The sequence below is a fragment of the Meleagris gallopavo genome, chromosome 1 (genome assembly GCF_000146605.3).
Source record: "Meleagris gallopavo isolate NT-WF06-2002-E0010 breed Aviagen turkey brand Nicholas breeding stock chromosome 1, Turkey_5.1, whole genome shotgun sequence".
NCBI lineage: Eukaryota > Metazoa > Chordata > Aves > Galliformes > Phasianidae > Meleagris > Meleagris gallopavo.
This window is the reverse complement of record NC_015011.2, coordinates 166,595,312-166,608,866: the sequence shown is the minus strand read 5'-3', so window position 1 is coordinate 166,608,866 and position 13,555 is coordinate 166,595,312. Positions and strand designations below refer to the sequence as shown.

The window sequence follows — 13,555 nt, the reverse complement described above, 5'->3', positions numbered from 1 at the left end:
GCGCGGCGGCGGGAAGCGCGGGGTGCGCTGGGAGTTGTAGTCCCGCTCCGTGCCTCTCTGGTTGCCATGGAGACGGCGCCGCGCTGAGGGGAAGATGGCGAGGAGGCCGCGGGGGGAGCGCGCAGGAGGATGGGGCGGGGGGCACAGGGATACGGGGTGAGGCCTGGAGCTGCTCTGACGAGCGTGGAGAGCATGAGGCTTGGGGGGAGATTGCTCGGGGCAGTGTGTGTTGGGTGTGTGGGGAGTGAGGCCTGGAGGTACCCTGCTGAGGGAGAGGGGGCTGCTGGGCCTGGAGGTGAGGTTCAGTCTGGAGAAGAGGAGGCTCAGGGGTGACCTTACGGCTCCTTCCAACTCCTGAAAGAAGACTGTGGTGAAGAGGGGTCAGCATCTGCTCCCAGTCGACAGCAATAGGACAAAGAGGTGATGGCCTCAAGTTGCAGCGAGGGAGGTTCAGGTTGGATGTTAGGAAACATTTCTTCTCAGAAAGAGTTGGCACAGGGAGGTGGTGGAGTCACTGCCTCTCATGGAGGTGTTCCAGAACTATAGAGATGTGGCACGTAGTCTAGAGTGGTCACAAGCATGAATAGATGGTTGGGCTGGATGATCTTAGTGTCCTTTCAAACCTTAACGAATGGGGTATGTGTGTGGAGTGCAGCTGTAGGGGTTGTGTAGATGGATGTAGGGTCCACCTGTGTGTTAGTGTGTGCCTCCCAATGCCAACATTTCACTGCCCATACCACACACCAGGTGACTGTTGTCCCAGGTGCCATTACCATATGTGAACACTGTAGTCAAGCTGTGCTGTGGGGTGTCAGAGAAGGTGTGGAGATACCATTATGGTGACACCTGAAGATTGTCACCTCTTCATGCTACAAGATGGGAGGCTGCTGCCTGTGCATGGACATAGAGGTTGGAAGAACCTTGTGCACACGCAGTGACAAAATCCACAGCATCTCCATCTCAATGAAGGCATTCTTTGAGGGTCTCCAGGATAAAAGTGTTAATTGCTAACAGAGTTCCCCTGTTGTGGGGGTTAGAAGGTGTGAGATTTGTATCCCAGAGCCTTCTCAGATCACAGTAGAAAGGAGCAGGAGAAAGGGAAGTGGGCATGATAGTGATGGGTTGATGGTTGAAATTGATGATCTTTTCCAGCCTTAACGATTCTGTTGTTCTATAGTGAGGAATGGATAAAGCAAAAATCCCACAAACCATTGTCCATGCAGCCTGACTCACACACAGCATCTTGCTGTCCTGAGGTGGAAAATCATGCACATCCATATACTGCCTCATTTATTCCTCTATTTTAAGAGCAGTGATGTTCTTTGTGTGTCATTAACAGTGCTCCTTAGTGTACAAGCTGATTCATGACTACCCTTACACTTAGCTGCTTAAAGCAAGGTAATACTAGAAGCAGTGAAAAAATTAACCCACATATTTGTTTCCCACTCTTTCCAGGAGTGCTGCAATCAGGATGGCTACAGCAGGACTCTACAAAATGGCTGACGGGAGCAATTATGCAGCTAACCGCTTTCCTGCCAGGAATATTTTGTGCAACAGAAGAGGTGACACTTCTTTGAGAGCTGCAGGGAAAGTCATCCTGTAGCTCGTGTTGTGTCCACGTGGGCAAATCTACCTTCCATGGGGTGGTGGGCCAGTTAGAGAGAACATTCAGAGATGGTTTTCTGTATTAACTTCATAGTGGATAACCCAGAGAACAGTACTTAAAGCTGTGCCTAAAAGGTCTTAAAATCGATTAAAACTGAATTGAAAGGGATGGAATGTCTAGGAATGTCTGTTAAATACGTGCTCCAGCACACGTCTCAGCATGATGGGCACATGGACAGCACCATGCAGCACTCCCTCAGCTGTTCTGAGCTAGAGATTCTTCACAGGAACATCTGTGAAGTGCTTAGAAATGGCAGAAATATCTTCTGATGGTTGGAAAGTAGTGGAGAGGTGTACCAGGCTGGTCAGGGGGCTGGCGCACATGATCAGGAGAAGCTGAGGGCACTGGGCTTGTTTTACCTTGCCAAGAAGAGTATGAGAACAGCTTGGTGCTTACAGCTGCAAAGAAAGCTGGAATGAACGAAACCAGAATCTTCTTAATAGCGGCAGGCAGCATAAGGAGGTCAAAAATTGCAACTGAGGGGTTTAGATTGGACATTATCAGAAACTTCTGGTAACTTCTGGAGGAGGTGCATCCTGAGTTAGAATCATAGAATCATTTGAGTTGGAAAGGGATCTTTGAAGTCCATCTGGTCCCACTCCTCTGCAGTGGGCTGAGACGTCTGCAGCTAGAATTGCCTTGGGAGGTGGTGAAATTGCTGGACAAAGCCACCAGTGGCTGATCTAGTGTTGCTGATAGTCTTGCTTTGGGAGGGAGATTGGACTTGTTTGGCTGTGGCTACAGCTTTATATTTCTGTCTTAAGTATATGGTTACCAATCAGTTTATATTCCAGTATTCAGGTTAAGTATTAGGAAAAAAATCTTCTTTGCAAGGTCAGGCAGTGGCACAGCTGCCCAGGAAGTGGGGGAGTCACTATCCCTGGGGGTGTTCCAGAATCATGAGGATGTGGCACTGAGGGATGTGATCAGTGGAGACTGGTGGGATTGGACTTGATGGCCTTAGAGGTCTTTCCTATCCTTAGTGATTCTGTGATTCAATTATTCATTAAAAAAGTTTGAGTTTAAAATGATGGGTTTCGCTGCTGGGTTGAAACATCAGGTGGAGCTGAGTCCCTTTGAAAAGCACACTCAGAACATTGCAAACTCACCTTGCCACCTCCTCTGCTTTGTTGTGTTGTTGTCCCAGAGGCTGGGCGCTGTCTGCTGGCGCCCATAGCCACCCCACAGCCCTGGGCTGAGCAAGGAACCACCAAGGAGACACCAGAGGAGAGGAGGAAGCCTCCAAGTGCTGTCTCTGCACAAGAAAATAATGAAGACCATATCCTGGATGAGCCATTTCTGGTGAGTTCTTCTCCCTTCCCCAACCCCCTGACGCTTTCTCCCCACTTGCTGTGACCCAAAGCACAAGGTGAGGGAATCACTCGGTGAGGGAGGGAACAACTTCAGATCTGGTCTCGGAGTCCAGGTTCCAGAATAAGAAAAGATTGCTCGTGGACATGGTGCAGGGCTTAGCATTTGTGTTTGGTTTTTGTTTTTCTTTTCCCCTCCAGATGAAACACCACTGTTTGAAGAACCCTTCTGACCTGTGCTCTGTGAACATAAGCGGCCAAAATCTGGTCTCTGTGAGTACTAGAGGCCCCATAAATGTTAACGTACTGCCTTAAAAATTGGGAAAAAAAAAACTAAATACCAGCACATAAGTGTGCAGAAATCAGAAAAAGCATGTTAGAACCATGCATATTTATACTCAGTGATCCTTGTAGGGTCCTTCCAGTGCAGGGTTTTCCTTGATTCTATGATGTTTGCTGCACAGGAGGATGAGCCAGCCAGCTGTAAACAGGCCTGAATGATTTGCCTTGTGAAACTTTGCCTTGTGAACTCATGTCTTCATAACCAAATGACCACGGTCTTCACCAGGTGTAGCCTGTTCCCCACTTACACCCACTTCACTCTGGTTTTGAGGATGTTTCTCTCAGCTGTGATAGTTTGACTTCAGCAGCAACTTGTATTTGGGCTGGTGACAAAAACAAAAGGATCTGAAGTGCTGATAGCTTTGTAGTGTGTTTTTTAGGGTTCTGGCCTGTTGCTGTGAAGGACAGATGTGCTGTAGAGTGGCTGACTTTGGTGGGCCACGTGGGCAACAGTGAGAGCACAGAGGAGGTTTTGCTTTGGAGCTCAGGTAGTCCAGGTCTTCTGGATGCCAGCCACCAAATTAGCTGTGCTTCCCCCACAGGGATGCTCTCCATCATCAGACAACCAATGGGAGATGTAATTAAGGGAAGTGCTGTGATTTAGGCATTGTGAGAAACAGAAAGACTCGATTGTTTCAAATCAATGTACAGCCAGAGCTCTGTATATGTATGTTTGAATATATCTTTCAGGCTAAAGAAGATGATTTTGAGAAATTTGATTGTGTTGCTTTTATAAACGCTGCTGAGAACCTGCTGACTTTAGGTAAGGGATTGCATTGCCAAAAAACTGCTTTTCAAGCTGGGGTGGCTTATGCTTGTCTAAAATTTGCTGAAATCCTTGCACCAACTCCCTGTTGACATTATAATCTGCAGGGATGATAATTGTGTGCTGCTGTGGTATCTGTTTTGTTATTAGAAAGCAAAGCTCTTTGCAAAGAAAATCCCCACTTAATGCATTGAAACACTGAGTGAAGAAATGACCCAACAGCTCAGAAGTGTAATGGTAGAGCTGAGAGGTGAATCCAAATCCAGTGACACGAGCTCAGTTAAGATGGAAGATCTGTTTATGACTAGTAAGACACATAAAGCTCAGTGTGCTGTCAGTGGCTTCAAGCACTAATCCAATCTGGGTGGGAACAAAGGCAAGAAAACAAACTAGGTGTTGTAGGGACAATTGTCTAATGGAGCTGGCATTTTCTTTCAAGTGTGCCAAGTGATAATACTTGAATGTTACAGAATCCTGCTTGTTCATTCTGGTTTTGGTCCACCCCAGACCTGGACAGGACCTGGCTTGCTCTGTTACTGTTCTTCCTCAGTTGCTAAAATGTTTCCTCTTTCACTCTTGCAGAGCCATTTCGGAAGTTTCCAGGGCTGCGGGAACTGGAACTTTCATTGAACCGACTCCGAAACCTGAAAATCACTGCTGGAGAGTTCAAGCATTTGGAAGTAAGTTGAGAGAGACCTGAGACTCTTCATCTTCCCTCCCCAGCATAACGCCGAAGAATAACACATAGCATGGATGAGTGTCCCTTCAGTGTGAGTTCTCTGAAGCTGGAGGGTAATCCTCTCTTCCTGCTTCCTTTAAATCTGGGATGCAAACCTTTCTGTTGTCCCTCAGGGATCTGCACATTTTACTTCTCTCAGAGCCATCCCTCACAGATGGCCACTGCTCAGCTCTTTTTGCCATAGGACTCCTTATTTCCCCATAACAGACCACCTCTCTGTGCTGTAGGGTCCTCTCCACTCAGTCCATCATGGAATCCCCACAGTAGATCCTGTTGTTCTCCTCACCCCCTGCCCTTCTTTTACTCCTCATGGGTCCTCACCCTGAGGTTCTGGGGTCACCCCAGTGCCAGGCTGTCAGTCACCAGTGTCGTCCTTCACACAATGCTGTACGATGGCTGGCAGATTCCCATCCTCCTCCATGCCACCCTCTACCTCCCCATCTCCAGATATCCACAGTTTCTATGAATTATGGGCTGCCTCTCTAACACAGCAGATTGGTAAATTGGTTTGTTTGTTTGTTTGTTTGAAAAAGAGAGAAAAATAATGGATCCTAAGAGCAAAAAACATGCTTGGGATGCTGGCTGTAGTTTCTCCTCTTCCTCCAGCTTTTAGTGGGTCTCTCTTGCAGAGAGCTTGCTCTCTTCACAGAGGTGTCTTTGCCTGGATTTCTATCTCTTACTGGATACAGAATTTCAAATAGCTGCTAGTGGAAAGTTTTGTCTTAAGGACTTCTTTCTTGATTCATTCACAGAATGGTTTGCAGCTCAGCTGCAAGCTCTGTAGGCTCTGAGCACAGGGCTCATCTTGCTGCTGTGGTCCTGACCTCCCTCCTTCCTACAGGCTTTGGGAGGTCCCCAAATCCTTGAAACACAGGAGAGCTTCTGCACATCTCCCATGTACTCTTGGCCACTCGCTCAGGGTTTGTCTCAGTCTGTGGGCACAGCTCTGGGTGTTGGAGAACCAAATTTCCAGTCCTCTCCATCCCTGAGCAAGCAGCCTGGTCGCTGGTATCAGCTGTGAAAGGTAGGGATGGGGCCCATCTGTGTGTTATTCTAAGATACCTTCACAGATCCCACCTTTATTGATGTCTGGTGTCTGAGATCCTGGTTGCTGACGACCTGGAGAAGACAGCACAGCACTGAAAAGATTGATTGGAAAATGAAATTGATTTGGAAAGAGCTTTGAGCTCCTGTCAGGGAAACGCAACCTATTGTAATGTCTCCAAAAAACTGTCCCTGTAGCATGGTGGAAAGCATTCAGTATCACCCTCGGTAAAGCCAGCTGTCTTGTTCTTTGTTTCCTTCAGGATCTGGATCTCTCCTACAATAACTTATCCCCTGAAGACATTTGGATGTTGGGAGATCTGTCCCAGCTCAAGGTCCTTCGCTTGACAGCCAACAGGCTTCGGTCTCTGCCTGCAGACCTGGCGGGCTCCTGGGGGTAAGTGCACACACTTTGGTTTGGTTCCTGAGGTGCCAGTGGGTTACACACGGGGGTGGGATGCTGGAGCCATGGGGCTGACCTGATACTTTGAGCTGGGACCGTGGTCACCCAGCATGTCTTCTGTGGCAGAGAGGGACTCAGAGACATGATTCAGCAGCTCTGTCTGCTGGCCAAGCCACATGAGCAGGTTGCTGTTTATTCATCCTTAATTAGAGCCTTCCCAGTAGCTTAAGCACAGCCACCATGCCAAGGCACCCGTTGTTTTTGCCATGGTTGGAGATAAGGCACTGAGCTAGATGGTCTTTTCAGGCTGATTCGATTTTAGGTAGGTTAGCAGTTTTCTATTTCAAAAATGCCAGCAGCCCCTGCCCTGTCTCCCAGCAGAATGAGCAGCATGTCTCCCAGTGACAGCAGAAGATGTGTTTTTCACCTGTCTTTGCTTGACTATGTTATTAATGAGCCTCTTTGTATTCACAGCTCTGCTCATTTGAGATTTCAGTCTCTAGAGGTCTTGCTGCTGGATGACAACCATCTGTCAGACCCGGGTGTCTTTGTGAGCCTGTCTCATCTCCGCAGGTAAGCAGGAACCTGCCAGCAGACAGTGCTGGCTTTTGGAGCTGTCAGCTGCTGCATGGGAACAGCCTTAAAATGGAAAACAAAATCTTTGTGATTCACTCAGATGCTTCCCTGTTTGCTCTCTCTAGCGTTGCGAATGGGACTGAACAATAGCAAACAGCCTGCTGCAAAACACAGGCGGGCCAAAGCCAGCAGATGGCTGGTAACTCAGATCCTGCCCCGGATGTCTGCTGATCTCTGGGTCTGATTTGAGAAACAGCTTTCTCCATTTTTCCCTTCTTTGCTCCAATTTGTCCTTTCTGTCAGTGCAGCAGCGCAAGGAGAGGCTGCAGATCAACTTCCCTTCTTTAATGTCAGCTTTTATGATTCAGCCAGAGAGGAGTAACTAGGAAGGGGCAGCTCAGCTGAGCTGTGGTGGGCTTGGGTACAGTGCACCTGGTGATACAAGGTGGGACTTTGCATTGTTGGCTCTGCCAAGATATTCCTGGAGGAAATGTCACATTGCTCATTGTGAGGCTGGGGGCTGGCATGCAGAGATTTGGGTTTCTAAGTTTTCTTGTGACTCCAGGTAAGTGCACTGGTGCTGGTCTGTGGAAAGGGGGAACGTTGTTAGGGGACCCCAGTAGGACCACAGCTCTTCAGAGCCACGGGTGATTTAATGAGCTGCTAGGATGTCTCCTTGTCTGTTAAACTCTCAACAAGAGATGAGCTTCAGCTAGGTGACCCATGGGCTGGTGTGGGGGACTGAAGTGTTGGGCTTTATGGGTAGTGTTGGATTGAGCCTACAGTTAGGATTTCATTTGTCAGGAGGAGGGGAAATGGGGCAGCAGAACGAGGGTCAGTACAGTTCTGCAGTACTGCTGGGCTGCCCAGTGAGGAGGCAGCTTGAGAGCCAGGATGAACAGATGGCTGTGTGAACACTCAAAGCAAAAGTGGAGCTTCCCATACGTTCCCTCTTCCGATAGCCTGAGGGAACTGAATCTGGACAGAAACAGGATTTCAGCAGTCCCCTACCTGCACCAAGCAGAGAGCATGCAGTTCTCCCTCCACCCTACGCTGGATGATGGCAGCTTCAGGGCAGAGTGGTACCAGTGTCTGAGCAGCCTCTGGCAGCAGCCCCGGCCATCGCAGCATGAGGGCATGGAGGTGCCAGCAGAGCTGGAAATGAAGAAAGGTCAGCTTGAAGACATCGTGTTACAGAACAACGGGGCTCCAGACAGGACTGGTGAGCAGCACACGCCTCTCCCTGCCCTTGCTGATACTGCAAGATGTTACAGTGGGAGAGGGCTCAGTTACATCAGAATGAAACCTTTCCAGATCTGTGGGGTGTTTACTAGCAAGTGAAGCTGCTTGACGAAACTGTGAAGGAAAGACATATGGCACTGTTTCTGACATCTTAGCTAACCTGTGCTATTGGGTGCTTACTGGACACAAATCTCCCCTTACCTGGAGCACATTTTGCCACTGAGCCAGTTCCTGCCTGATGCTAACTTGCTTTTCCAGGGCAATCCCAACCTTGCCATGGTTGTGGCCAGCCCAGTGCTCAGCTTCATGTACTGGACATCAAAACCTTCACTTTGCTTGTGTTTTGTTGCAGAGGTCGTGTTTAATTCTGACTCTCAGGGATGCCTGATGCCGGTAAGAACCATTGGCTGAGCTGTGGTTTGGGGTGTGGGTTCCAAAACTTCCCCTTGCCTCTCTCAGCAGAGTTTGCATAAGCACCCATCAGTTTGGCAAGTTATACTCTGAGTGCTGCAAGTAAGTATTGTCTGTCATCAAGGAGGTTAGGAACAAGTTTTCACTTAACCAAGATAGATATGAGCTTAAACTTTGCTAATGCAAACACTCAAACATATCCTTCCTGTGTGGGGAAGTGTGCTCTGCAACTCAGGTGGGGACTGAAACTCAGGAGCCTGGAGCTCATTCATTCAGATTCCATTTGTGTTTGAGCTCTGAAGGATGGTATCCTGATGGATGGGTTGTCTGTGCTGATTTGCCCCTTTTCTAGAGCACAGCAGGCAGCAGTTGAGAAAGCACCAATCTCAACATGCACTGAGTACATGGAGATGTTGCCACATCCTTGAGAGCCTCTGGAGCATTTCTCACCCCTCTTTCTCCTCTTTTTAGGGTGCTCCCTGGGAGGGAGTCCCATCTGCCTTGAAGACTCTGCCTGCTCTTTCCACGTGCAGAGACATTTGTGCTCTCTTTCCTGTACTGGAACATCTCAGCCTGGCCTTCAACAAGGTGATTTGGGCCCTGTGTCTCTGGATAGGTGCAGAGATTCAGCTGTCTGAAGCTGGGGTTAGTCCCCCTGGAGATACCCTGGCCTCTGCTGCAGAGCTCTCTCCAACCCCTGCGTCCATCTCAGATACCCAGCATCTCTCAGGTGGGACAGGACACCTTTTAGGCAGCTGAATTGCTCTCAGGTTGTCTAGGCTCCTACACATTATCATAGAATCATAGCCTAGGTGCCCCAAATCCATCCAGCCTGTCTTTGGGGCACTGCCAGCAATGGGTACCTATGCGATAGGTGCCTTATCACCCTGAGAATTCATCAGTATTCACCAGAAGAGGGGATTTCATCAGGAAATGGGGGATATGAAGGCCTGCCTTTGCTGGAGCTGCCCAGTGGAAGGTGATGCTCTCAGTGTGCCCTGGTGGACAAGTACCACACATTCACTTAACCTCCCCTTTCTGGCACTTTTGGCTCCTGCCCAATACATCACAGGGATGTGTTTTGATAGGACTGGGATGAAACTCTACAGCCTCAGCTCAGTGGCAGCTGCTCAGAGTAAATGGCAAACTGTTCTATCTTGCAGATTATGGATGAGACAGCCCTCTTACCTGTGGCTTTCTTCCCACGTCTGAAGCAGCTGACATTCCACAACAACCCTCTTACCACCACCCGCAGTGGTACAGTATGAGCTGATCCTTGGGGTTTCCCAGAGTGGGTGCAGTTCCCTCTCTGGGACATGGACTCCCTTCTCATTCAGCATTTGGATGCTGCTGTGCTGGCCCAAGTCCTCAAGGAGGTGCTTTAATCCTTGCTAAAGAGCAAAGCAAACAGCAATGCCCTATTTGCAGTGCCCTGCTGCTGCTCCTGGTCCCACTGGAACTCAACAGCCCAACCATGACTGCAGTAGTGCAGCCTCAGGCTAAATTTTGCTGCCTGAAGCCCTCATGCACCCTTGCTCCTGACAGGGCACCCACCTCTGCTGACCCGGCTCCTCCAGCAGAAGTTGGGGATTCAACTTGTTCACCACAAGAGCCCAGCTGTGAGGAGGTGGCACTTCTCCATCCCTCTCAAAGCCAGCCGCAAGGTGAGGCAGGGCAGGGTGCACAGCAGGCTTTGTCCTAAGGCAGGGACTGAACCATGGCTGCAGTATTTGGGGTAGGATTGCCTGGGACTCAGATTACTGGGGTAAGGGAAGAGCTTGTAGGCTGTGTGGATCCCCATGAGGTTGGTAGGATGGAGGAAGGGAAGGGGTGGGGAGGGTTCTCACTTCTCAATTCTTTCCTCCATACAGGATTCAGAACAGAGACTTTGGGTCCAGCCCTGCCCATCAGCCTTAGCTTAAGGGCTGATTGCTGGGGAAATGAAGCTGCTGTGGAGTGTCCCTGCAGCTGAGGCACTCCCTGTCCCCTAAGAAATAGCCTCCAGCCATGGGATCCAACCCAACGTTGATGCTCACAGCGTTGCATGAACACTGCTGTGTCCTCTCAGGTCTCATCTCATCTTCCCAAAGTCGAGAAGCAGCCACTGATGCTGGAAGCTCCTGCTGAAGCCTTCATCTGGAAACCACTCCCAGGCATGGCAGAGGATCCAGGAAGAGCTGCACCTCTGATCTCATCCCAGCCACTGCCTCCCATCAGCTTCACGCCAGCAGTCGGGCATGGGGAACGTGATCCCAGCACAGCCCAGGAGGATGTTGAAGCCTTCTTCATGACACAGGTGTGTGAGGCTGGGCCATCGCTGTGCAGGTATTCACAGCACCAGTGCTTATAATCCTCCCTTGACTGCAAGGGATTTAAGCGTGGAAATGTGAACAGGAAAGCACAAATTGTCCCTGCGGCACCTGCAGGAAAACTCTCTCTTCTTGCTCACCACGGCAACTTTTTCCTTGGGATTGTAAGTCTGCAGTGGGATGGTGCTGGCCCCTTCCCCCCCATGCCTGGTAGGGACAAGGTGGTGACTGCATGGCTCAGTGCCACCAGGAGGCACCTCTTCACACCAGGACAGGCTCTTTTGACCTCATCACCTGGACTGGTGGCCAAGTGCTGCTGCCAAGTCCTTTCATTTGCTGCTTTGAGGTGGAGGATGACTCCAAGCCTTTGCTGCAACCCATGGCAGAGGACAGGCTGGAAAAGAGGAGCAAGCAGAGGGAGGAAGGCAGCTCCTGGGCTGTTCCAGAGCGGTACAAGGGCTATGAGGAGCTGCTCGGTGGAGACACTGACCCAGATTTTATTGAGCCAGTTGGTGAGTGAGGAGGGCTGGGGGCCCTTGCTTAGAAAACCCTTGGCAGATTGATGAGCAGTGTAGTCTGTTCTGCCCAAGAAAGAAGCACCAAAAAGCTCTGGTGTCCCATTTTCCCTTTGGTTCACAGGGATACAGAAGAATGTGCAGGCACTCTACTATGTCCTGAAGCACCCCCTGGTGTACCGGGATGCTAAGCCACGACTGGACAGCATGCAGAAGCCCTATGTGCCTCAGAAAAAGGTGACGAGCCCAAGCTCTGAAGGGAGAGAACACCTGCACTGGTGTTGGTGGTGTCTGGAAGTGGAAACCCTTCAGTCAGAGTTTCTTTTGGACCAATTGATCCATTTTAAAGTGTTCCCAACCACCTCCTGCAGAAGCATGGGCTTTGAATCACAAAATCATTCTGGTTGGAAAAGACCTCAGAGATTCCCCAACCCATCCCCACCATGCCCCCTGACCATGTCCCCAAGTGCCACATCTCCAGGGTTTTTGAGCATTGTTAGATTTTGAGAGGGGCAGGAGGAGGTGGAGGAGCATCACCCACGAGGAAGGCATGCTGCAGCCTCCTCTCTTCCTCACAGCGTTGCAGGATGCCTGACCCTCCTGCTAGGAAGACGAAAGCAGAAGTCCTGGAAAGAATCCTGGTGGCCATGAGAAACAGCTCAACTGTCACAAGTGTCCCCTTGGGTATGTTCCCATGCCCCCATCTCTGCTCTTCATGTCACCATTGAGGCAGGATGAGGCTGTTCCTGAGCTCAGCCCTAACTCCCAGTAATGGGGAATGGAGGCACTCCCTATTGCTGCAGCCTCATCCCATGTCTCTGAGCCCCTCAGCCAAAAACACTGGACACTGATGTTCTCTAGCTATGGGCTAACAGAGAAGTAAATGCAAAGCAGACACTACTGCAGTCTTTTGGCTGCACAGCCAGAGTAACCCTACCCCAAACCTGACTGTCAAGGGAAAATCTTAGAGTATCTATTTGCCCCTGAGATGAAGCAATGGGGCCAAGTTTGATCTCTGTCCCAGCCCCTGTGATGGCACAATCCTGAGCTGCTAGTACAAGCCCACTACCTGGCTGCTCCTCAGTGGCACTGGTTGGGGAAAGAGTGGTGGAAAAAGTAGAAATTGAGTCACACGTCCTGCAGTCTCTAACAAGAGCCACGGCCTGCCTTGAATCCAGCCCTGCAGCCTTACAGACACCTGTCTGCACTCTGAGATTGCTCAAGATTGCTCCCATCCCTGTCCCCATCCCCTCTGCTGTTAGGATGGGAGGGCTGGGGCTGCTGGCATACAGGGAAGCAGGAGGGAAATTCGAATGTTGGAGAGCTATGATTGAGAGGAGCCAGTGCTCTGCTTGCACCTTTTCCAGCGTCTGCTTTGCAGAAGAGAAAATCCAGCCCCAAGACATACCGGGAGGCATTGAGGCTGATGGAGGAGCTCCAGGAGGTGTTTGAGACCAGCAAGGAGCTGGCCCCGGGCACGACCAGGCTTTGGGATGAGGTACCAGTGGTCAAAGCACTTCTTGCAGCTTCCAAGCAGAAGAGATCAAAACAGCTGCTGCTGCCAGGGAAGAAAGCGTCCAAGAAGGTGCCCAAAGTGACATCCACAGCAGGGGCAGGGGTTGGATAAAGCACCTCACACCTTTGTCCTCTCAGATAAAATGTTATTATTTGTGACTTGTCTGGAGCCATTTTTCCTCTCCTGAGGTTGGAAAACCAAGTGCAGCGAAGAGGTTTGCGTGAGGCTTTCAGCCCAACAAATTCCAGCTTGAAAGCACAAAACCATCATGAGAGTGGTGTGTTTGCTCAGTCATGCTCTGCAACTACTGTAAACAAGGTGTGTGCTCTCTCCTCCTGCACAAAACAGTCCCTGGGCATCGCAGGGTGCTTCAGGCAGCAGTGCACAGTGGGGGGGACAGCACAGCCCTGTCTGCATCCACTTGCTCTTAGCAAGGTCACAGTGTTCCTGTCCTCACCCCACGGCTCTGCCTGCTGGACCTGAACGCTCTCAGGGAGCTGAGCCGAGCACAAAAAAGCATAAATAACCCAAACCCACCTATTGAAAACAGAGTGACAGTGTAACCCAAGGAGATGGGGAACGAGGGGAGCAGTGGAGGAAAAGCACACCTGCTCACACCTATATGAAGAATGTCATTATACTCACCTTTGCTATTGTTATTATTTGCAAAATATTAATCACAGGCACCCGGAATCTGCACAGAACAGGCAGCAGTG

At 50.1% G+C, this 13,555-nt stretch overlaps 1 protein-coding gene across 2 annotated transcripts; it reads left to right on the top strand.

Annotated features, from left to right (window-relative positions):
* The first annotated feature begins 31 nt into the window (after window positions 1-31).
* XRRA1 (X-ray radiation resistance associated 1) lies at window positions 32-13,513 on the top strand. Of its 2 annotated transcripts, none has more exons than XM_010728884.3 (18): window positions 32-156; window positions 1,456-1,562; window positions 2,814-2,968; window positions 3,178-3,249; window positions 4,009-4,081; window positions 4,667-4,764; window positions 6,131-6,264; window positions 6,745-6,843; window positions 7,809-8,068; window positions 8,441-8,481; window positions 8,971-9,087; window positions 9,663-9,756; window positions 10,045-10,163; window positions 10,568-10,795; window positions 11,155-11,320; window positions 11,448-11,560; window positions 11,902-12,007; window positions 12,691-13,513. In XM_010728884.3, exons 1-18 carry the CDS (start codon window positions 95-97, stop codon window positions 12,948-12,950), a joined length of 2,304 nt encoding a protein of 767 aa, XP_010727186.1. In that variant the 5' UTR covers window positions 32-94; the 3' UTR covers window positions 12,951-13,513. The 2 variants fall into 2 exon arrangements, with proteins under 2 accessions (XP_010727186.1, XP_019467713.1); XM_019612168.2 differs by lacking the exon at window positions 32-156 and adding an exon at window positions 164-420.
* Window positions 13,514-13,555: the final 42 nt, after the last annotated feature.

Bases quoted from the DNA above. Each gene is read 5' to 3' on its own strand.
- XRRA1 (XM_010728884.3), top strand. From the start codon at position 95: ATGGCGAGGAGGCCGCGGGGGGAGCGCGCAGGAGGATGGGGCGGGGGG. The intron at 2,969-3,177 runs GTGAGTTCTTCT...TTTCCCCTCCAG, and splicing joins TCCTGGATGAGCCATTTCTG to ATGAAACACCACTGTTTGAA. The intron at 10,164-10,567 runs GTGAGGCAGGGC...GTGTCCTCTCAG, and splicing joins CTCTCAAAGCCAGCCGCAAG to GTCTCATCTCATCTTCCCAA.